Source organism: Nicotiana attenuata, chromosome 6 (genome assembly GCF_001879085.1).
Source record: "Nicotiana attenuata strain UT chromosome 6, NIATTr2, whole genome shotgun sequence".
Lineage (NCBI taxonomy): Eukaryota > Viridiplantae > Streptophyta > Magnoliopsida > Solanales > Solanaceae > Nicotiana > Nicotiana attenuata.
The window spans coordinates 67,089,249-67,114,347 of record NC_031994.1 but is presented as its reverse complement, the minus strand read 5'-3'; the positions used below and the strand labels follow the sequence as shown (position 1 = coordinate 67,114,347).

At 37.9% G+C, this 25,099-nt stretch overlaps 2 protein-coding genes across 2 annotated transcripts; one reads left to right on the top strand and one right to left on the bottom strand.

The window, feature by feature from the left end:
* On the top strand, positions 7,265-12,339 carry LOC109227130 (small nuclear ribonucleoprotein SmD3b-like). The gene is made up of 5 exons (XM_019392163.1): positions 7,265-7,543; positions 11,150-11,202; positions 11,276-11,342; positions 11,417-11,473; positions 12,034-12,339. Exons 1-5 carry the CDS (start codon positions 7,385-7,387, stop codon positions 12,097-12,099), a joined length of 402 nt encoding a protein of 133 aa, XP_019247708.1. The 5' UTR covers positions 7,265-7,384; the 3' UTR covers positions 12,100-12,339.
* LOC109228299 (auxin-responsive protein SAUR50-like) lies at positions 20,143-20,755 on the bottom strand. Its single transcript, XM_019393451.1, has one exon. The coding sequence runs from the start codon at positions 20,605-20,607 to the stop codon at positions 20,302-20,304; it is 306 nt and encodes a 101-aa protein (XP_019248996.1). The 5' UTR covers positions 20,608-20,755; the 3' UTR covers positions 20,143-20,301.

Below are 25,099 nucleotides of genomic sequence, written 5' to 3'. Positions count from 1 at the left end.
ACCACTTATTAACACCTTTTTACTTTTGTTGTAGTCCGAAATATTGCTTTATGTTCCCGAAACTAATGAAAGTGTGCAGATTACAGGAATGTTGGGAGTTTGGGCTGCCATGATAAAATCCGACTCAAAAGGAGTGTTTTGACTCACAAGGCAAGAAGGGGCTAGAACTTAAGAAGTGTGATCCGCAGAAGGATTTCTGTGTCCGCAGAAGAAAGTGTGGACCGCATAATTCCCTCTGCGGCCGCAGAACAAGTGAAGAAGCCCAACAGAGTTTTAGCTGATCTGCGGACCGCACATGAATTGTGCGGCCGCAGAACAAGGTCTGCACTGACAAAGAATTCGAAGTTCTGAGAGTGTGCAAATGATCAAGACTTGAAGCCTTGCCTGAAGTGCGGACCACATAAGAAATGTGCGGCCGCAGTAGATGCTTTGCAGCCACAGCCCAGAATTGTGCGGCTGCAGAACCCAAGACCCTGCCAGATGAAGAAATCTATAGACCGCACATGGAGTTGTGCGGCCGTAGAACCTCCCGAGGGGTATTTTTGTCAGCGAATGTTTGGCCATTATAAATAGACGAGAATCACATTTTTAGGTAAATTTTTAAAGTTTGAGATGTTGTAGCCGTTGTATTTTGCTATTTTAGGAAGTTTGTGACCATTTTAGGATTTAAAAATCATATGTTATCATTTTAATCTTATGTTATGAGTTTAATTAGTGTTTCTTCTTTATATTCTTCATCTTCTATTATGAGTAGCTAGACTTTTACTAGGGTTGTGACCCAACCCTAGTGTGTAAACCTTATGGTATATAATTAATGCTTGTTTATGATTGATTGTTATTTATTTAGCCTTGTTATGCTTTACTTTTAGAATTAATGATTGCAAACATTGATTCTTGCCTATTTGACTTGGTTCTTACTTGCGAAAGAGGTACTTACTCTAGGAAAACTTGGCTAACAAGAAGTTGGGATAATTAAGGGTTTGATTAGCCTAATTAAAGGGGTTGAACTAGAGATAGTGATAACCCGACTTGAGCTCATATCAACTATTTAGCTTGATACCCATTTGGGCTTGAGAAAGCCAAATTGGGAAAAATCACTCTATGACCGAGAGGTATTGAGTGGGTAACTTATAGTAGAGAGCTATAATACATCCCGATCAATAAAATAAGTGTTAACGTATTTAACCCATTAGGCGAACACCTAGGTTAAGGTCATATCCCTAGGCTTTTTAACTATTTGGAAAAATACCAAAAAACAATCATTCGTTTTCTAGCCTCTTCTCTTAGCTTATAATTGTTACAATAAAATTAGAATTAGAAATCAAAACCTTTTTGTTTGGAAGTGCAATCTAGTTGTTCCATTTGCTTTCTTCAAGTGTATACCCCTAGCACCCATATCAAAATCCATGCGGAAATCGACCCCGACTCTTGTTGGGTACTATTCTTCAAACGACCGTTTTCACTCACTATTGAGTGTAGATTGGATGTAGATCAGGCCACCCCGTTTTCATTGGTCTACGGTGCTGAAGCCTTAATACCAGTCAAAGTGGGAGAATCGAGCCTCAAGTTCCAATATGCGACCGGAGAGTCGAATGGCGAGGCCATGATCATGAGCCTGGAACTATTGGATGAAAGGCGTGAGGCCGCCCTAGTCCGGTTGGCCGTCCAGAAACAACGGATAGAAAGATACTACAACCGAAGAGCCAACCTCCGACACTTCAAGATCGGGGACTTGGTATTGAGAAAAGTAACATTATACACCCGGAACCCGAACGAGGGGAAGCTGGGACCAAATTGGGAAGGACCATATCGAGTCGATGAAATTGCCGGCAAAGGCTCATACAAACTCGAAGCAGGAAATGGTGTGCAATTACCGAACAACTAGAATGTGACACACTTAAAGCGGTAGTACTGTTAAGGTACGATCTCGATTACTCATTAATAATATCATGAATCGGACTAACGCTTGCATGCAACGGACAAGGATGAATATGGCTATTAGGTCTGAAAGCACGCTTTGCACTCTTTTTCCCTTGAACCGGTTTTGTCCTAAAATGGGTTTTTCGGAAAGGTTTTAACGAGACAACAGTAAAATATGCTAACTTAGATTTGAAGGCTGGTCTCAAATCAGAGTTAATGGGCGCATCAGCAGTATCCGATCCCTCTCAATCATAAACCTCGAATACTGGGGGCCATTACCCTCGGGTTAATGTTTTTAGCAAGGAAAAATTTAGCAGGGAAAAAAGAAAACCTTGTATTTTAGAGGCTAAGGCTCGGTGGTTAGGGTTCATGTAAGGGCCAAACGGTCGTGTGAACCGTGCCCACATAGTCCACTTTAGCCATGATACAAGCTTTTACGCGCTTTCGATCGTGTACTTTACACACAGAAATGGAGGAAAGTTAGCCCTTGCTATTACACATTTTCTTGCCTCTTAAATTTCGGATCCTAAGAGCCTACGGGCTACCCCTATTCGGGGACTATCAAGCCCAAGGGCTACCCCTACTCGGGGACTATCGTCCGAAAAAAGTTCGGACAACTCGGGCGACCAAATCCCGAAGGCACCAAACCTATTAGGCGGTGCCCAAATAAAAAAGGCTACGGCCACCCTAAAAACGACTCAGAGACATCTGAAGTTCGTAATCAGAAAGTAAGGCCTACATAAGAACTCGAAACCTACTAAGAGGTTACTTTCGGCAAAATCATCGTCTAAAAATCACTTAAGCATCTTGAAAAATAGCTTCCGGTCACACTAAGTTTTCAAAGCCTCGAGCAAACAAAGTTGTGTTGAGATTGGGCTCCATTCGGACCTCTGAAAAATAAACGCCCTATAACTACATTTGATTCTTTGCTAAGGCATTAGAAATATTACAAGAATAGAAATTATGAAAAGATGTTGGAAAAGTAAAGACACGACATTTCCAAAAAGGGAAAATTTTATATATACTCCGGAATGTATTTACAAAGGCCCAATAAAAATGGCCTCAAAATAAAAGAAAAAATATACATGAGACAAAAACTTAAAAAGTACTGAGGCATCTACGCCTCGTCTTCACCGGGGCCCGACTCATTACCAGAATCGTCAGAGCCTTCGGATCCTTCGGGCTCGTAAAGCTCCTTCACCTCGGCCTCGAGCTTTTTGGCTTCCTCGATCTCAGCCGACAGCTCGAAACCCCGGCGTGGATCTCTTCAAGGGTCTCTCTTCGGGACAACCACTTCATATATTCGGCCTTTGTCTTCAAGCGGGTCTCGGCTGCCTCCACATCGGCCTTAATTGGGCCACCATTTCTTTGGCATCGGCGGAGGTCATGTCCAATTTGGACTTTACTGCCTCATATTCTCTAGCGAGGGCGTCCCGCTCTTCGACGACCGAGCTCAGCTATGCTTGGAGATCATTGTTCAGTTGAGACCATTTGTTAGCTTTGTCATTCGCCACTCGGAGTTGGTTCCCAACCGATGCCAGCTTCGCCTTAGCGGTTTCCTTCTCCAAAGCCAGCAACTCTATTTTGCCTTTTCACCCGCCAACCATGGCTTGGACCTCATTCATCTTGGCTTGGAGTTGATCAATCAAGTCAGTCTTTTGTTGGACCTGTGAGGATGTATTGTTAGCCACCATGACTAGCTCCTCATTTTTAACTTCAAAGACCTTCACCTTTTCGACCATATCGGCATATTCCCGCTTCAGGGTTGAAGTTTCCTTCTGAGCCCTGTCCAGCTCAGCCTGAAGATCCTTGACGGCCCTGTCCTACTGCTCTCTGAGAAGCCTATACATGTCTTTCTTCCGAACTTGCTTCTTAAGAACGAACTCGAGATACATTGAAGACTAAGTAGAATTCACGAAGGAGTGATGATGCCTTACCTAGTTTAGCGCTTATTGCGCCTCATTAAGGAGACTCGACGTGCCCACCTCGTTCATCTTTGCTTGGTCCTCCTCGGTCACCAAGCATCAGAGGTAGCTGGCTATGCCCGCTGGAGCGGATAGAACCTGAGTATCCTCCGGGATCGTAAGAATAATTGTTCTCTTATGGCCGGGATCCACACTCAGATCAGGAAACTGCTTCACCAGTTTAGGGCTCGAACTCGGCCCGCCAACTTCCGAAGGCGCATCCTTCTTCGGGATCTCCAGGCTCCCAGCCCAGAAAAATCTTCAAAAGTGGACATGTCCACGCCATCAAAGAAGAAGTGGAGAGGGGTCGTCTGCGCCGTGAACTCCTTCACTTGACTTTTCCTTTCCTGCTTGGGCCTCTTCAAGCATGGACTCAGTGTAGGAGTGCATTTCAACGATGTCTATTACACCGGTCTCCTACTTCAAAACGGAAGTAGCTTCTCCGGAGGTCTCAGCCCCCGTCTGCATCTCGGCCTCCCAAGTCAGAAGGAGATCAGCTTCATGGCTCTTTTCCTCGGTTTCCACCTGCTCCCCGGCATCGATCCATGAGTGACAAAAAATTCGTCTTCTTCAGGCTCATCCCTGAGCGGTAAAGCAAATCCGAGTCCGGTACCTGGGACTCGGTATTCTTCTTGGACTTGTGAGCTCGAGTGGCTGCGTGTTCTTTATCTTTACCTCGGGCCCATTTGAGCTTGGCGATTTCCTTTTTCTCTTCTTCTCCTCCACAGCAACCCAGGGCTACCCTGTAACGGAGGGCTCAACGGACAAGGACACATCCTCGTCCCTTTCCAGCGGCCTAAGTTTGGTGGTCTTAGGCAAACCTGTGAAGGAAAGAGGAAAGGTCAGGGTTATGTGAGTTTGGGGAATAATAATAACTATTCAGAGAACAACCTTACCATGAGAACAGGCCTCCCATCGGCCCTGCAAAAGCTTGCCCCACGAGCGCTTAAAGTATGACATCTGCTTCCAGATGCCTTCGATCCACTCCTAGAGCCGGGGGATTATATTGGGAACCAGAGCAACAACTGCACGACCATAAATACCGATGGTGAGAAAGGAAACAAAGGGAACTTGACACTTAAGGGAAGGTTACACTTACGAGATGCGTTCCGCTTCTTAAAAAATGGCAGGAATTCGGAAGGGATCAAATTTTTAGTTTTTACCCGAACAAAGCGCCCCTACCAGCCTCGGTCTCGATCCTCGTCGATGCTCGAAAGGGGATTTTGCTGGCCCAGCGAGTGAGATTGATTAGTCCCTCTCGGAAAATTTGAGAACTGTACAGACGAAGTAGATGGTCGAGGGTGAATCGAGGAGATTCGGTGTGGTTCACAAAATAACGTAGGAGGATCACTATCCTCCAAAGAGACGGGTATATTTTGCCTAAGGCACACCTTGTATCTCTTGCAAAAGGCCAAGACTACTGGGTCTACCGAGCCCAGCCTGAAGGGGTAAGTGCAAACACTTAAATACTCCTCCACATGAGTAGTAATATCGTCCTTAGGCCCGAGAACAACCACGTCTTTGCCTTCCCATTTACAGTCCTCTTGGACTATGGGAAGGGTATCCTTAGTGATGGAGCATATGTATCTCCATTCTCCTTCACCCCCGTCCTGTTTGGATGAGGCTTTCTCGATATTGAAATCGTCTGCGACTGAACAACCCTCGGGTATAAAGCTTTTCATGGGGGGGATCGGGTGCCGCCTCGAGAGCATCTGCCTCGGGGGAAGCCACCTCGGGGGAAACTGCCTTGGAAGCAGCCACCTTGGCATTTGAGGCCGGGTAGGAAGATGAAGAGGTAGCCTGCTGAGGAACTGATTTGGAAGTTTTAGCCATTACTATCTGAGAAAATATGAGAATTAAAGAAAAAGTATGAAGGTTTGAAGGAACAAGTATGAAGGTTGAAGAAAAGAGTATGAAGATTTGAAGGTAGGATAAAGATCTGGGTAGAAACATAAGAGCAATAATGAAGATTTGAACACCAAAGATGAAGATATGAAGATTTGAAAGTATTGAATGCCACTAGAGAGTTTGAAGGCAAAAGCTAGGGTTAGAAAGTAGAGGAAGTACAAAGGTTCGAAGCTTTTATAGGATGAAATGTAATCAATATAGACGTTTCACATTCAGAGGCGACCATGTGATGATTGACATGTGTCCGATGTCAGAACGACGTGACTAATGAGATATTTTGGCTTATTCGTTGTCTCGATTGTAACGTACAATGGAAGGAATGGAGGCTCATCTATCGTTTCCCATCGTTTCAGCGAACCCACTCTTTGAGAAACGAGGGGACTATCTGTATACGGGTGAACTCGGGGTCAGCACACACCCAAGTTCTCGGTGAGACAAACGAAGTAAGAAGTATGAATGAAAAAGATAGAGACTGTATCCGAGAACTATTTGAATCGAGGCTGAAATAGGGTACTCGCCACCGGGCCTGACGGTACAATACCCCCCCGAACCCGAAACGAGCTCCGAGACCCCGGGAAGCATTACAAACGGCTGCACACGACTAATAGAGGGCTGTGATATCCGCGCCCAATCGGATATCACGGCGCGGATCTCGCCCGATGTCGGTAGCGTATCAGTAATTGGCGTACAAGGGAGATTTTTACCTTTTTTTAGAATTGTACTAGGGGTAAAACTCTACTACTATATAAAGGGAACGTTTTTTATTCAATAGACACATTGTAACACGCATATCAGGGCAATAAAAAATTAATTCTCTGCTTTCCAGCTATTGAAAAGTCCCTACTTTATTTTTGTTCTTTGTTCTTGACTTGCCTCGAACCCAAGACTCGACCGAGGGCAGAAACTATTGCACAATTCAAGTTCAAGCTAGGCCATAACGTTACGACTTGTTTGATTGTTCATAGTACCCTTAACTCATTTATTTAATGTTCTTGATTATTCGTATTGAATCAATCCACGTACCCTTAAACCGCGTATAAATTCAATTGTCATCCATTTCAAGAGTAAACACATATCTTGGTTGTTCTCTCTTACATTTTTAAAAGTTAAAAATTTTGAATCACATGTATTTCCCATATTAAAGCTCACATTTTCATTTTTTTTAATTCATTTAATGTCAAGTCACATTTTTTTTTATAACAATATAATGAAAAAAGAAAAAAAGACGTATTGAAGCGTAGACGTCAATATACATAATTGGGAAGTTTGAGAGGCTCAATAATACAATATCATCAAATTTCGGTAGTGAAGTCAAATTTCCTGATGAGAGCTCCCCAAGAAAAAAAGGAAAAAAAAAAGAATTAAAAAAGAAAAAGAGCCTACATGTAACACGGGTAAACAAGAACCGTTGGATCAAATTTGATCCATTGGTCGAGCACCGGCGATAATTTGCCCTAAGTTCTCTAGTAGCGGGACTCATATTGTTTTAATTTTGTTAAGCACATTGTGACATTGGGAGGAGCTGCACGCACGCTAGCCAGCAGCAATACATTAGGTTTTCGGAGAAGTAAGGAAAGAGGGAGAAATCAGCCATGAGTCGAAGCTTAGGCATACCGGTAAAGCTTCTACACGAAGCGACGGGACATATAGTGACGGTAGAGATGAAGAGTGGAGAGGTGTACAGAGGAAGTATGGTGGAGTGCGAGGACAACTGGAATTGCCAACTCGAGAGCATCACTTACACTGCTAAAGTATGCTTACAACTTTTTTTGTTTGTGATTTTCCTGATTTTGTTAAAGCGTTATTATCTCTGCTTTCTTTACTGTTTCTTAAACCCTAAACCCTAGATATTTTCTCTTGACTGCTTGTGATATTTTGGATCTTACTCTCGTTTTTACTTGTCTTCCCGATATTCTATTGCACAGTGCAATAGTTTCCAAACAAGCTAATTATCTGTGCGGTAATTAGGGTGACAGTAGCGGTGATTCGTTTAACTTCCACAGTGGAAAAGTGGTACACAGAATGACATCTTCTTATTTCTATGTATGTTTTAGCCATTTACCACTTGTTTCCTACTTTACCAGTTGAGTGTCGCTTGCCCTGTTAAGATAGAAGAAGTTATACTTATTCACATTGCCCGAAGTAGGAAGTTCTCAATCATATGAGTAGCTTGATTTCTTTGAGGTTGTTCTTGGGGTCTTATTATTTTGGTTAGGCATTTCTAGTCTGCGATTAAATTTCTCTAATTTCAGGGGTTTAGTACAAATATCTTGTTAATTGCTCTGAGATATATCAGATTTGACTTTTAATTTCGAAATATGGCCTTTATGATCATATATCCAATCTTTTCCTTTAAGCAGTAAATAACAAGCCCATTTTTATCCTGTCTAGTAAGCAAGCCTACTTTTATCACAGAAGAACACTTATGTTTAGCTTGAGAATTGTACCTTTTGGGCTGCATTATTAGAAGTCATTGCTTCACCGCTTAAAGCAATGAAGCGATGCGAAAGAAGGGGCGCTTCATGGACGTTGCTATATGCTTCAGGCGTGCGTTGCATACAATGTTGCGCAAAGCGATATCAACGAGAAGTGGTCGATGCCTTGAATCTCAACTTTGAGGATTTGGCTTAACATCAACATTTTTTTGATAATCGTGGTGTCGGGCCAGCTTGCGCGCATCTCGACTAATTCCACGGGATACCTGCCACCTCCCACCAGCAATAGGTACCAGATAACTCTATCCATCAAGTCTTGGACAGATGGGAAGAAATAGCCTAGTGTTTTTTGTCTTCGCTGAGGTTTGAACCTGAGACCTCATGGTTCTCCACCCACTTCATTGACCACTAGGCTAGGGTGTGTAACATCAACATTATTGAAATTAGTTACTTTAGTTGAAATTTGGTTACACGGTATTTTCTAATCTTTCCTACATTGTGCGCTTCACTTATTTCGTTTTGCTTCAAGCACCATGGGCCTTGCCGCTTTTTTACGCTTTTTGCTCTTAAAACCACTGCTATTGAGTTACTTTTATCACATCTCAGCCTTGAAAAGCATACATGTTAGGCTTAGAGATATCGTTTCTAATTATTAGAAAATGCCAACAGTTAGGGATGTAAAGACTGATTAGCCTCCTTATTTGTTATAAAAATTACCCAATGGCACAGAGGAAGCAAGTAGCACAAGATCTTATACTCCTTTAGATTGATCAAACTAGCCAGAAAGTAACCTAAAGCATATTCAAAGGAGATATATTGAGACTTGTAGTCATGATTTCTAAGAGACTCGAGCATATAACTCATATGAGCATCTACGGACATGCTTTCTAAATCTCAGTTTCATATCAAGTATCAATGTCAAGAACAACATACATAGACTTATTTTGATCTAGAAAAAGTAGTCTGATGCAAATTGAGACAAGCTTATACAAATTGATCAAACAAGACAGGAATCTCTCTATAATAATTGATATTCAAAAGAAGTTTTAATCAGAAATTATTAGTTGTTAGGTAGTAGAAACATCGATTCAGTAGATGAGATTAAGTTTTAAAGATAAGTTTTCCCATGGATATTTCATGTCATAAACGATTTAGAGAAAGTCAGAAATGTATTAGTTATGAACTTGGCCCCCATGTTCTTTCTAGTGTGATTTGTTTTGTCTAAAGCCTTTCTCTTGCCCTTTGTAGTAAGAAATACTGTTACTGGCATTTTAGAGCTACCAGGATAGGAGCAAAGTTGCCGGTTTTGCAGAAGTCGCACTTGAATATAATTTTGAATGCCAACAGCTTGCAGTTTAGGCATATTGTTAAGTGCAGTCTGTAGAATGTAGATAGCATAAAGAAAGGGAAGTTTTTGAAGTTTCAGTTACCAAGAGTTTCCTCCTTTTCCTTTTCTTCGGCAGGAAAGGGGACTGCAGAAAGCCTCATTCCATGATACAAAATGGGGGAACTTTGTTGACAATTCTTGGAAAAAAAGGGGGGGGGGTGTATATTGGTGATTCCTCAAGACAAAGCCCATATGCAAAAAGCCAAGGGGTGTTGTCCTTGCTTCTCCTAATTATGAGAACAAAGGCTTTACTGTTCATTAACGAGATAGTGGGAATAACACATATCCTATCTAGCTTGTTTCTGTACCTCTCTCTGTCTCCCATGTCTCCCATCATTAAGATAAGGGCCTGAGGACATCGTTCAATAGATCCGAGTTGCTGACATACATAAAAGTCATATTTTCAACTAGAAAAATTGGCACAATTAGGTATCTCAAAAATTGATAATGGAAGAATCTGATTTTCCCTGCCATGAAACCCATTTTGAGGCCCCACTCACACGTAGAATGACCAACCTGTTTTATAAACCTTTCTCTATGTCTTTCCTTCCAATGGAAAATGAAGTACTTCATAGAATTTCTTCCAATTGAAAATGAAATATCTTTTTGTTTTTTTCTCTTGAATGACAGTGAGTCTCAAGCCCCAACACCTTTACCAGGCCTTCAAAAAATCATCATAGCTCTAGAAAAACTAAGTTTGGTAGACTACTGTCTGATTTTTTTTGCAAACTAGGTGTTTTTCAATCACCTTTTTTTTAATTATAAAGTAGGTGGTTCTCAATCCCTTTCATGGGTTATTTCGATCTTTTCATGTTCTTCAGAAATCTGCTTCATGTTAATGCTGGTGCTAGTTCCAGATCATAAAGAAATGACTTTCCATTTCTAGTGTAGGACTACATCCCCCCCAAAAAGAAAGAAATGAGAAGTTGAAAAACTCGAGATTTAGAAAAGGACCTCAACTGTCTAAAGAATGGAGGAAGGAAATGTTTCCAATTGAGCAAACTGTTATCTTCCTAGCTTTTTTTGAATTTTTGGCTTTCTTATGCTATATCAAAATGCCGATAGTAGAAGGACCAGTAGAGATTTAGAGTTTATAGCATTTTGCCAGTCTTATATTTTTAATGAACTCACATATTTTCTTAGACTATTTGCCTTCTTTTGGTGCCTCACCATTTTTTCTTTTGCTTGGGGAGCTATATGCAGTATGGCCAATACATTATGAAAAGAAGGGAAAAATCGAGTCGGACCTACTGCTGCACCTATCCTTGTTTTTTGTAAAATGTTTTTTCTTTAGTAAAAGAAAAAAGAAACACATTGTTCCTGAAAAGAATATGCATCAAGAGACAAATTTTTATAAATGGAAATGAAGTGAAGCACGCGAAACTGTCTTAAATTTTACACCAACTGAAATTTAATGTAATACTAACAATGACACATCTAAGCATATTTTGGTGACTCTACTGATGAAAGAAGTGAGAAATTGGATTAGTTAGAATCTAAGGCTCTTTTGACATTGCTAATATTGATCACTGCAGGATGGAAGGGTGTCACAACTAGAGCATGTTTTTATTAGAGGCAGCAAAGTCAGGTACATGGTTAACTCTTTTGTGTATACTGTGCTATTGCTGGTAAGATCATTACTGAACTTTAATTTCCACCAGGTTCATGATAATTCCTGATATGCTTAAGAATGCTCCCATGTTCAAGCGGCTAGAAGCAAGAATCAAGGTTCTTTTCTTACTTGTCCTTAATTGTTGCTGTTCTCTCAAGCCCTTTCCTTATGTTTGTTTTCATATTTGAAGGGCAAAGGTACATCACTTGGTGTTGGTCGGGGACGTGCTATTGCTATGCGAGCTAAAGTGAGTGCTGCTTATGTTTTACTGCTTTTACTTGCACTTTTGTGTTTGAAATCAACTTCTAAATTCACCTCATGCTGATACTTAATAGACGTCAGGCTTATTGCAGTTAACTTGCAAAATGTTGATAAACTCCATTTTTGGTTTAGAGAACGGGAGGGGGAGGGGTAGCTGAAGTTTAAGAGAGGTGTCTGGGGCTGAGTGGCTGATCATTTACCTATCCTGTATCTCTCCATTTATGAATTTTTTGCTACTTATAGGGGATGTTAATTTTGTATGTCTCCTGCCTGCATCCAATTTTAAGAAGTTAACCCTGTTACTTTTACTCTTCCTAACCTTCCCTCATTTCAATGTAGCACGCCTAGAGCTTCCCTGTGAGTTGAAAACTAGGATTCTTTCCAAAGAGCATAAATATTTAGTTCTCCTGTTTCGGGGTAAAAGGGGGGGGGGGGTGTTAATTGGGAAGTGTAAACGGTATATAAGGAATTAATCGTACTTAAGCGAACAAGTTTTGCAATTTTTCTAGCGAGAAATACTCCTGATTATAAACATCTTGCTTGCAGGCTCAGGCTGCTGGTGGTCGTGGAGCAGCACCTGGTCGAGGTGTCGTGCCACCTGTAAGAAGATAATTGTGTGTTGTGGGATTTTGTTTCTTCTGTTTTTGCGATCGTAAATTCAGTGTAAGAATGTTCAAGTAGTTTCTTAAGGTTGGTCGTTAGTCTAGTAGTCTGAGTCACATTCGGTCTACTTTGTAACTTGCTTTTTGCATTACTTTAGAAGGCTGGAATACGCGTGCTATTCAGATTGCCGCTATGTGCTTGTACTTCACCTGTGTTAAGTAATATGGATTACTCCAGTTCTTTACCACCGCTCTGTGTGCCCCAAGTATGTCATTAGGCCTGTCTTTAGTGCTGGATGTGGGCTTTCTTGAGCTCATAAGAGAAGCAGTTTGTTTTGAAAGACAAGTTTTCTTCCGGTTCTTTTTGTGACGTGCCAGAGGATCTCATTTCAACCGAACTGTACCTTTTGGCTTTGATGGACCTAATAGAATCAGAATTTTGAAAGTGCCTTTCTTTTTCCTTCTAACCTTCTACTGATAAAAAAGGTGTTTTTTCTTTTTCTTTTCTAGGATGAGGTATTTGGGTTACTAGTGATCATTACATCTGGAATTCGAATTCTGGCTCAGGAGTTTCTACTCTTTGTTTACAGTGGCAGGGAGGCTTAACAATATACTTTGTTATTTGGTCATGTATCCTAGATTATAGAGCAGCATGCTATCTAGTTGGAGGAGAATAAGTGAGTGACCTAGGTATGTTTGTACTTTTTGAAAGGGGTTTACAAGTACTAAATCCAAAAGTAGTGAGAAGTTTATAATTGAACGGACAAAACAGCTAGTTATACGCCAAAACTCACGAAGCACATTTCACAATTTCAAATGTTTATAAATTTGGTTTTACCAGTTTGATTAGGAAAAGAGAATTCGACATTACTATAGTACTGTGTAGAACTAGTTTTGATAATTTGAAATATACTTTGAACAGTAAAATAAGACGTGACTTGAAGACTAATATAATATATTAGTAAGGATTGAAGGAGGTTATTCTAGAGTTGTCAACTTACTATGATACTAGTATCTATGAACGTGCATTGCACGTTAATAATGGCACGTGATGATTTAAACATTTATTTATATGAAGGAACAATAAAATTAATTAATGAGAGAAATTTTATGTATAATAATACAACAATCATCTAAATGCCGAAAAATATTATTACATTAGCACAATACGTGAATTTAAAATAAAAGGACATCATCAAAACTTACAAAAATGATTAATTTTATTATGTTAGTTAGATAATTATGTATAATATTTTAAAAGTATTTAATGTGATGGTATCTTAACGAGCACTTCTTTGTGGACAATATTTTTTTGTGTATGTTTCCTCCTAATGCTTTGGTTGCTCTGCCTTAACCAAAACTCTTGTTGTCGATCTTGATATCCTATCCCTCTTGAAAGTGCAATATACAGTTGTTCGTGCAAGAAAACATGGTAAATATAGTCCTAATCTTTATGATATTTGTCTTTGTGTTTTATTTGTTATATTTGCAAAACATAAACATACTAAAAAAATATTTTCACATAAATTTATAAGGTTCGAGAGATGAAAGTTGAATTTAGGGATAAGAATATACTTAGAAGCACATTTTACCAATATCATAATTTTTGCATGTATGACGTTATTCTCAAAATTTCTATATACCATATGTGTGCTATTACATAAGCTATTCGGCATATCTAAGTTTTTCAGTAGCATGACGGACATAACTTTTTTTCAAAATGAACCTATATACAATGGAAGATCAATTTTAACTTAGTATATTATACATATGGTGACACTAACCTACGTAAGAAATAATAAACTTGACAACAAACTTGTATGATAGAAGGCCATTTGGTATTAAAGAATTTAAGTATTCTTCTTGGTAGTAATTATTGGTATCATTTTCTGTTGAGTCAAAGAGCTGAAAAATATTTTATTTTTATTTTAAAATTTTGCAATCAACCCTTTATTTAGTTGATCAACATATTCATTTTTGCTTGTAAGATATTTTTTTAATTCTATCATGCGATTTGTACAAATTACGTTTTAATCTAATGATAGAAATATTTCTCTTATTAAATGCACTACTTTACCATTGGGATTGATAACCAAGTGTTCAGGAAAAACCAAATCATCTTTTATTGGATGGTCTTATTCGTTTCCGACACAAAGCAAGAAGACACTGAATACTGGATATGTTCTTGCTTTATATTTCTTGTCAGTTGAATCTTTTTCATTTGAGGCCTGAAGTATAACTTTGGCAAGCTAGCTTTTACAGTCTCTACTTTTGTCGATTTTGAAACTACTGGTAGACTTGACAGAAATCAGTTCCCAAACCATTAATTTTCCACCAAACCGTTCATTAATAAGAACTCCGGGCAACTATTTCGATCGTTTGACACTTTGCCATAAGTGCTTCATCCCATATTATCAGTTTTGCTTTCCTTATAAATTTAGCATTATTCTCTGCTTTGATATATTTGTGATGGTTATTTAAGTTGTTTGAAGAGGTATATCAAATCTAAAGTGGGTGGCTGCACAATAAAATCGTTGTTGGTACACCACTTGCTATTATTGCTAATAGTGTCATGCCTCTTGATATGACATTTGCAAGTAATGTATGACATAGAAATATTATTTGATTCCGCCTAGGCATCTAGAAAGTATAATCCCGTTATGCCAGAGTCGACACTTTATAATATAGTCTTTAAAGCTTGTTCTTGATTAGGATGTAGCTTTGTATAGCATTTTGATTCTTAATAATGTACTAACCTTTTCACTTTGTGTTCTAACACTCTTTTTATGGTATAAATTTATGTATCCTAAGTTTCTTTTTAACTTGAATAAAATTTTTACTCATATGATGAATTTAAAAAATAATTGAATTGGATTATCTTGCTAATAATTAATTAAAAGATTTAATTATTTAGTTGTAACATTAAAAATAATTTATTCTGTGTTGATTTAGATCTTAATATTAGTTCATCTCCTGTTTTGAATATTTAATCTTAATCATAATTTTATACAAAATAAATTTTACTTTCAAAGAGTAAAAGATTGATATGATATTTCACTTTTAGTTCTTTATGTTTCTAGAACCATTAGTGATATTTACTCTTGCTAACCATTTTTTTTCTCTTTCTCACACATTTATATTCTTAAATATTTTTTAGTTGTTGTTTAATAATTGGGTATTTTTCAATATTACACGAAAAACTCATTAAAAAATATTATTTGAGTAGGAAAATAGTTCAAATATAATATAAAAATTTATTATCGTGCGGATATTTTTTTTCTCAATTTCAACTCTTTATGCAGTCCATTTAATATTACTTTTACTTTTTTGGGTATTGGACATTATGGAGTGGTAATGTATTGCCATTAAGGAGGATTCTTATGAAATTGATTTTATTAAACCTTTCACATATTTTTAATAAGAATTTAATAGATAAAATTTTATTAATTTTAAAATATTAAATATTAAAAATTAGCAAAGAAGGTATTGTAGTCCAAAAATAGGTTATTGCAGTTATGTCCTTTCCCCATGAGTTCTTCCGCTTAATATTTAGGGCTATTTTGGTATATTAATATTATGTTTATATTTTTATAATAGTATAGGCTCTCTTTTTTCTAAATGGATTTGGACAATATAACACATTCTCAAATTAAATTAGTAATATGACATTATAATACGTTTTCGAATTAAATTAGTAATATGAATTTTTAAGAAGTATATCCTAAACTATGTTGCGCGGACTCTCCAAAAGGTAGCCGCACCCGTGTCGGATCCTTAAAAAATGCACTACTTTTGGGGGATTCGACACGTATCCGGCCACATTTTCGGAGAGTCCGAGCAACATAGATCCTAAAAGTAATGAGATTACATGATTAAAGATATTTACTTGTTCAATTTTATGTGGATTAGACAACTTAAAAGTAATTATAGTAATAGGATTCCTAAAGGTAATCATGTAGGATTCCTAACGTGTAGTATTATATATGTCTAAAACTGATAGGATTATAAGGCTAATATCTAGAATTCCGGTTATATCCTTTTATTGTGAGTTATTATGCTTAATATTAAAAGATTATTTTTGTAATCTAACATTGTATTCATGTAGATAGTTGCTGTGCCATTGTTCATGTATGGTTATATTTGTTTATTTAAGAGAGTGTCTTAGGATCATTGATACTGGGAGATCAGTCTTTAAATCCAGTATAGTAAAAATACGCCAAGCAATTTTCTTTTTACCACCTAAGCTTTGGTGGTAGAGTTATCAAGTATATGTGTTGTGGGAGATCAAGTACTCGGTGCAATAATAGATAGTACTACTTTCATAAATAAAAAAAGTCATATTATAATATCTCCTAATTTTATTTCCCTGAACTCCCCGTTTCGTTAGCTTAATGATGGAATAAAGGGAAGAAATGTATACTAAAGTTTTGAGGATGGGGGCGGAGGAGAGAGTTTGATTAGGCGGATTTTAGGCAGGTCTGTTCACATTGTGTGGTGGAAATCTGGACAGGTCTTTGTAAAGTGCCAATGGGATGAGGAAAACATCTGGACAGGTGTTTGTAAACTGCCAATGGGATGAGGAAAAGAGATTACATAATTGTATACTCAAGCTTGAACAGTCTCAGCCATAGAACAACATCCTATGGGCCATTAATGCATGTCTGACGGCTCTGAGAATACTTTGAACTTCTCTTTTGGAGTCTTTTCTTCTCCAATCTAAAAACAAACTGGAAAAAAGGGTCCATGAACTTATGCTTTGTCTTGCAAAAAAATCAAACTTTTCTGTGGTTGTTAAGCCATGACTTGTGAATTGTGATTCCTTGTTAATTGAATCATTGATGTCCCCATATTAAATGCTACCCAACTATGTCGATTGAAAATTGACTAGTGTTGTTTGTACGTTAGTACTGAATCTGTCCTGCGGTTTTTGCATTCATGTGTGCAATTTTTACTTTTTTCATGGAAATATCAATTTCAAAAGTCTTCTCACAGGGCAGAAAAATGCTTACCAATCTTGAAATATACTCAAGATGAATGACCCAGTAGAACATAAATGCTTGTTTAGGTAGGTACATATTGGGACACCGACTTTAAATGGTGTCTCAAGTATTATTTTGACAAAGTCACCATTGCTATGAGAAAAAATATCCTTTCTAGATTGTGGACTCTAAGGTAAGGTGTCAATCAATTTTAGCTCTTTGATTAGTACCACTGCTATTTTCCTCATCTGGTGGCGGTGCAATTATAAATTACAATGTACTTCTCATCGCTAGTCTCTTTCTTAAATTCCATAATTCCAAATCATAAACCTTGACAAAATGCTGCCTCGAAATTTTATTTTTAAAAAAGGAAGAAATGAAAAGGAAAAAACATAGCATATATTTCCACCCAAGATAGGACGAGGAAAACCTATTTTGACAAGTAAACTAGAGAATTAACAAACAACAAATGTTGTTTCTTCAAAAAAATAATACATAACAGAAAGTTTGTGTTCCCAAAGACCCAAAGGTTTTCAAGACTAGATCCAAAAATACACATCCTTTTTCAAAAGTAAATAAAATAAAAAAAACCTATAAATACTTCCTCTGGTTTATTTGTCTTTTATGATTTTTGCACACTCATTAAGAAAATTATTTAATAGCCTTAATCATAAGAGTATGATCTAAATTATCATTTATCTCTTCTTAAATATTTTACTTAATTAATACTACTCCTAGTTGGAATAGTAAGGATAGATATATAATAAAGTAATACACCTACTAATATTTAGGATCGAAGAATAAAGAACAGGCTGTTTTGCCTTATGTTGCGCGAACTTTCCAAAATGTAACCGTACCCATGTCGGATCCTTTAAAAATGCATTACTTTTGAAGGATCTGACACGTATCCGGCCACATTTTCGGAGAGTCCGAGCAACATAGGTTTTGCCTCTCTACCTGCAGGGATAAAACCTACGTACATAATACCCTCTCCAGACGCCACTCGTGGAATTATAATGAGTATGTTGTTGTTGTACTGTTCTGCATTCAAACGCATTATTCTCTCTGTGGATTGTTGGAAGGAGTAGACAGAAGAAAATATAATTCAAGTGTAAAAGCATAAAAGACTTAATTAAGTACTAATAAAACTCCAAGTTTCGAATCATATTGTTATAATATGTTTGCATTTTGGCTGGGAATGGTGAAGGCAAAATAAGAGTGCAACCTGAGCAAAAAGCTGCTAACAATCCTTCTATAATTTATTCTTAATAATCGATAGTGCAAAACACATGACGGATTCCATTTCAGATCATTACAACAGAAAAACCGATTAGACAAAAATCTACCTAAGAATCTAAGGAACTAAAAGAATTAATTGAGTCATTGGAATATTTTTTTTAAAAGTCTAATCTTACTTTTAATGATAAAAAGATGATGTGAGAGATGATTGCGTCTTTCGTTAATAACACTGTGCACATGTGTACCATTGTCCCCTTTTCTATCTCACTTTGTCTTCGACTGAGTCATGCATCCCATAAAAGAAAGAACTCAGTATTTGGACAAAATTATAGTACTAATTTTTTGTTTTACAATTTTAAGTATTCAATTGATTGATAAGTTATAGTAGGAATATGCTTATACTGGTCCTACAACCATGTGCTCAAAAGTATGTGTCTTCAATATTGGCTCGACATCTTGTTAATTTATCACATTATCAGATTAAAAGCTATCTTGATTATATCATTGAAACTAATTAATCTTATTCTTCATAATGATTAACATGGATTAAGACCTTTCCTTTTCGAATAATAAGTAATAATAAGCTGAAGGAATAAGATGGCTAGTTAAAGAAATAGTGAACGTTTAAATTTGGAAATTTTGAAAGAGCAATAAACATAGAAATAATACAAATCTAACTATAAGTAGCCCATGTAAAAGTCTAATACAGTTAAAGTTATTTGCGTGAGGAAAGAAGTTCACAATACAAGGCACCTATTCACCAATTTTTGAAAACATAATTTGATTAGAAGCATATATAGTACTTAAGAGTTTAACTATTGTACTATGTACTAACACAATGTAAAATCTTTTTCACACTATCATATCAAATAAGAGATACAACAACACAACCCAGTAAAATTCCACTAGTGGGGTTTGGATATCAAATACTCCCGTTCACTTTTACTTGGCATGTATACTAAAAATAGATTTTATTTTTACTTGTCACTTTACGCATATCAAGAGAAGATAATTTTTTTTTTCCTGTTATACCCACAATATTTATTACTCATTTAAAATCATTTTCTCAAATCCAATAAAAAATTATGCATCAATTAATATGGGTATCATGATAAATTATGCACTTCATTAAGGGTCGTGAAAATTCAAAACGTGCCAAGTAAAAGTGAATGGGGGAGTAAGAGATACATAACATAAATGATCTGCTACAACATGTTAATATGCACCGATAATATAAACTTATTTACAATGTAAGCGAATATAATTTGGTTAAATTGTGCAAACATAAAACTGGAGAAGCAAGTATAGGTAGCGGTCAAGCAAGGTAGTCAAGTATATTTGTTACTTAGCCGGTGGAAGTATGTGCGAGGCTAAAATTTCAAATTTCGAACTGTTGAAGTTACACATACATCTTAGCTTCATTAGTCAGACAATACAAGTCTGATGATTAATATTTAACGAGCTTAAATTTTATATATTGACGATAAAAAAAATATTTATACAATCAAGTAACCTATTTAAAAACTATTAAGAAAGTACTACAGGCTAGTTAAATCTAGAGTAAGTTTGAGAAGCTAGCAGTCAAAGTAAATATGTTTTGACCTATATAATAACAATGTGAGGTCTTATCACATTATAGTCTGATGGAATCTGGTGAGTTAGTATTGATATGATCGCATCCTTATCAGTTATCACATTATAATCACTAAGTTATCATTGAATTATAATCTTGAAAATTGGAAAATTTTAAGGAAAAGAAAATTGCAAATTCTGAACAAACAAAGGCCTCTAATAGAATGAAGAGTTTTCCACGGGTGCAGAATCGACACCACTGATGAAAATACCAATAGTACATGAAACCAATATACAAATCAACCCAAACTCCACAATAGTTAGATGTGGGCTATTGTCAGTTAAAAATAAAAGGAAACCTCTTACTATTTACTTAATATCCTAATTAACCTAGCTGGTCAAACCCAACTTGGTCTTGGTCTTCATCTGAACATGGAAATAAGAGAGCAGAAATCATCTTCATCACAAGGAATAGTAATGCCCATCTCATGGCTAAATCCAAACTCTTCTTCAGCTCGTTGAAGTAAGTTTTGAAATTCTGGATATGACAACCAAGAAATAGGAATTATATATCTGCTCCTATTTTCTCCCACATAGACAACAAAATGACCTTTTGGAACATCATGGGGGAAACCATTCTCGTTCTTTCCGAAGCTGGAACACCTCTTGATTATTTGTTTCAAAGCTGCTGTTTGAGTGCTTTGTTTGCTTGTTTTCTTTAGACCCATTTTGATTACAAAGAGAGATAATCAGCTAGTAGTTTATAATGAAAAATATACAAGGGATATGAGTTTAGTATGAGAATGTTTTGTGATTGTGAGGGAAATATGGGAAGGAAAGAGGGAGTATTTATGGAGGGAGACTTGAAAAACAAAGGCATGTGGAGTGTGTAGGGACAAAGGGACTAAATAGGGGATGGATGGTTTATGGTGTAAGCTTTTGTACGAGGACATCAGGCCCTCTTTTTCTTATTGGTCTTGTACCCTACTTAGTACTTACAACTCACCTCTATTCAAAATTTAATAGCGAATGCGAAATATCATCGCCTCTATAATAAGAAGTGGATCCATAATTTATATTTTAATTACAAGTTTAATCTTTATATATTTAATTAGATCTGCTAGCGTCTGATTAAGTCTTTGTGGGCAGAAATGAACTCAAGATTTTTACCAAGAGGATTAAAACTTAAAAGAAGACAGCAAAGCGGAGCTAATGAGGCTTAAAAACCTGACATCACACAAAATTTGAACCTCCTTAGCAAGTCAATATTGCTCTTTGTTTACACTTAAAAATGGATAACAATTAAATTTATACGCGGTTTTGAGGATACGTGGATTAATTCGATACAAGTGATTAATAATGTTAGATAAGCAAATCAAAGACAGAATAAATAGCTAAACCAATAATGATAATGGGTCCGGGCTCAGTTAAAAGCTTAACAAGAAACGTGCCTTCAGTTTCGAGCCAACGCTTATGAAGTACTTATGAACAAAAGCAAGAACTTTGAATAACTTTTAGAAACAGAGAAAACAGATGTATATTGCCTTGGTATGCGTGTTACAACGTGCCTAATGAATAGTCAGCTTTCCCTTTATATAGTAGGGGAGTTTTATCCTAAGTACAATTCTAAAAAAGGTAAAAATCTTTCTTTTCTCTAATTACTGATCTACCGTTGATACGGGCCGAGATTCATGCCGTGATATCCGGCTGGGCGCTGATATCACAACCCTTTGTTAATCGTGTGCGGTCGTTTGGCAATGTTTCCTGTGGTCTCGTTAATCGAATCTGGTCCGGGGTCACGATTTTAATGGCTCCAGGGGCAGGTGTTTAGTTCGAGCTTTGATACGGGCGGCTCCCGGCTTCAATCTCGATTACTCGCAGTTATGTCCTCTCTTCGTTCGCCCCACCCAAAAATCGGGGTGCTCATTACCTTCGGTTTTACCCGTATACAGATAGTCCCCTCGTTTCTCAGAGGGTACGTTCGCCGAAACAATGAGAAATTTCGATAGATGCTTCCCGGTTCCTTCTTTCGTACGTTACAAAAAAATGACAAAGAAGCCGAAACGTCCCATTAGTCGCATCGTTCTGACTTTGGACACGTGTCAACCATCAGCTGGTTGCCTCCAAATGCGAAGCGACGCGAATTTTTTTTATAAAAGCTCCCATCCTTTGTTATTTTCCTACTTTCCGACCAAGCTTCTACCTTCGATCTTTCAAGCTATTACCAACTTTCTTCAAATTTTCACATCTTCATCCCTGTTCCTCAAGTTTTCATAGTAATTTCCAGGCTTTTTATCAAGATTTTCCCCAAATTATTACACTCTGCTTTTTATCTATTCTTTTTTCTTCTAATTCTCAAACCTTTCTAGATAAAAATGGCAAAAACATCTAAATAAGTTCCTCAACATGCTACTTCTTCTTCCCAACCGATCGCGGATATCGAGGGGGTCACTCTCGAAATAGTTGCCCTCGAGACGGCTGATAACTACGGATTTTAGCCTATCGTATGCTCTCTTTTGCTTAGGTTTTGGATAAAAAATGTGTAAAAGTATTCCCGAAAACTAACTTATTGTGCTTGTTTGCAGGGTTTGGTCAAAATGAAGCAAGAAAGTCATAACAAGCTCATAAATGAGTTAAACCTGCACAAGTTCAAAGCTGAGATAAAAGCGCTGACAGCGAAAGAAAAGAACGGCTGCGGAAGGTCCAACGCTGAGGCGGCCACAATTACGCTGACAACGGAATTGAGGTTCAGAGAAGGTATTTTGGATGCAGACAGGGACCGCTGACCGCGATGAAATAGTGCGGCTGTGGAATACCTGACGCGGCTGCGGTATAAATTCCGCTGAGGGCGAAATAGAGATTCAGAGGCCTGGAAATTTGAGCTCAAATGAAGAGCGCGGTCCGCGAACATTTTACGCGGCCGCACTTGAAGACAATGGTGAGGCGGTCTCTTTTACGCTCCCAGCGAAATCAAGCCTAGTCCCAGTCCAAAATGGAAGAAACATGGTCCGTGCTTGCTTTTGCGCGGCCGCGAAAGTTCAAGCGCTGAAGCGTTCAGTATTGCGCTGACAGCGGAACATCCATAGGGGTATTTTTGTCTAGTAATTTTAGCTGTGTATAAACAGTTCTTTTTCACCTTTTTAGGTGATCTTTTGTATTAAGGAGCTCGGGAATAGCCGTTCTTTACCACTTTAAGTAATTTTAGAGTAGCTTTAGCTTATATTCTTAGATTTTATTCTTGTAATCAACTTTTATGGCTTATATTTCATCTCCATCTTTGATTTCTACCTTGATTATGAGAAGCTAAACCCATTAGCTAGGGTTGTGACCCAACCTTAGCGTGGGTATTTAATGGGTCTTCTATTTTAGGGCTTAATTATTTATGGGTTAATGATATTAGCTTGATTCATGCTTTAATTGTTGAATTGGTGGTTGCAAACACTGATTCATGCCTTTTTGACTTAGACTCTTCTTGAGAAAGAGAGATTAAGTCTAGGAAATTCAAGCTAACAAGGAATTGGGGTGTATTCAAGAGATTGATACCCGACTTGAGCCAATTTTGCTTGCATTGTTTGAACACCCAATTGGGCTTGAGAAAGCTAATTAGGGCAAAGTCACTCAAACTACCGAGAGGTATAGAGTGAGTAATTTTGTGCAAATATTATATCATGATCCCAAATATAACAATCTTGTCCTAACTTTTAGACCCCATTAGATACTCGCCTAGGTGTAAGTCACTTCCCTAGTGCTTTTTATCAATTGAGAAAATCCCTTCAAAAAGCATTGTACTTAGATTATTTCCAGCAATTAGTAGCATTAAAAGTAGAATAGAAACAAATCCAAACATGTTTAGAAGTGCAATTAAGAGCAATACGCATAGCTATAGATTGGATAGAAACCCAACTCCCAACCAATATTAGCTCCTTGTGGATATCGATCCCGGCCTTTCGGGTAAAAGTTGCATCGACCACTCTTTGCCATTTTATAGTGGTATAGGGTTGGAGCCGATCGCCTTTTTGGCGCCGTTGCCGGGGAGCTAAACGATTTTGGCTATCTATCTAACTAGTTGTGTGTATTGTTTTTCTTTCCTTCTATTTTACTAACTTGTGTGAGTTAATCGATTCAGGTACAAAATGGCAAACAATGATCCTATTGGAAATGTTCCGGGGGAGGATGTAGATGATAATGCTGAAGATGAGGTCCCTCTAGTACCTCAAGCTCAAAGAAGAGGCCGCCAGGCCAATGGAAACATTCCAGACCCTCCCCAAGTTTCTCCAAGAGTAGCTCCTTGGGTGCTTCCAAATGAAGGCTACGCAAGTGCAATTGTCCCACCCAGGATCCGGGCGGGCAATTTCCAGATTACAAACGTTATGTTGACTTTATTGAAGCAAAGCGGGTACTTCACAGGCGCTCCCCATCAGAATGCATATAAACATCTAAAGGGCTTTGTGGATATCTGGGAAGCAAACAGACAAATGTGTCGGAGGATACATTGAGATTGAGATTGTTCCCTTTTCCACTAGAGGGAAAGCTTTGGACTGGCTTAAAAGACTTCATAACCATTCCATCACTACGTGGGATGAGTTGGCCGACAAGTTTATAGCTAAGTTTTTCTCGCTGGGGCATATGGCGACACTGAGAGATGAAATCCTGGCCTTCAAACAGGAACCTAATGAACCACTTCATGAAATCTGGGAAAGGTATCGGACGATGGTGAAAAAATGTCCGAATAATGACATGACCGAAGCAATGATCCAGCAAACATTCTACCGTGGCATCAAAACGACCAATCAGTGTGTAGTGAACCAGCTAGCAGGGGGAAACTTTATGAACACACCTTATGTTGAGGCGTGTGGATACTGGACGAGATGGCAGATACTTCCTCGGCGTGGCAAAGCCAAGCTAATGTGCCACAAGGTGATCCCACAGTCATTCACCTGCACAAAGAGCTCCATGACCATGGCCAAGCGATAGCAAAGTTGACTACAACTATGAACCAGTTGGCAAAAACTCAATTGCAGCAAGTTCAAGCACCACGACAAGTGAACGCCATGGAAGGGGTAAATATGTTGGTCAATAAGAGGCGACAAAGAGGTTAACAAAGTCAAGGAATTCCGGATCAATATGAGCAGGGTAGTAAGTGGTTTACACCGAAGATGATGGGTATGATGATCAAAAGTGAAGAAGTCCAGTATGTGAACAACTCCAAAAGGGCAAAAT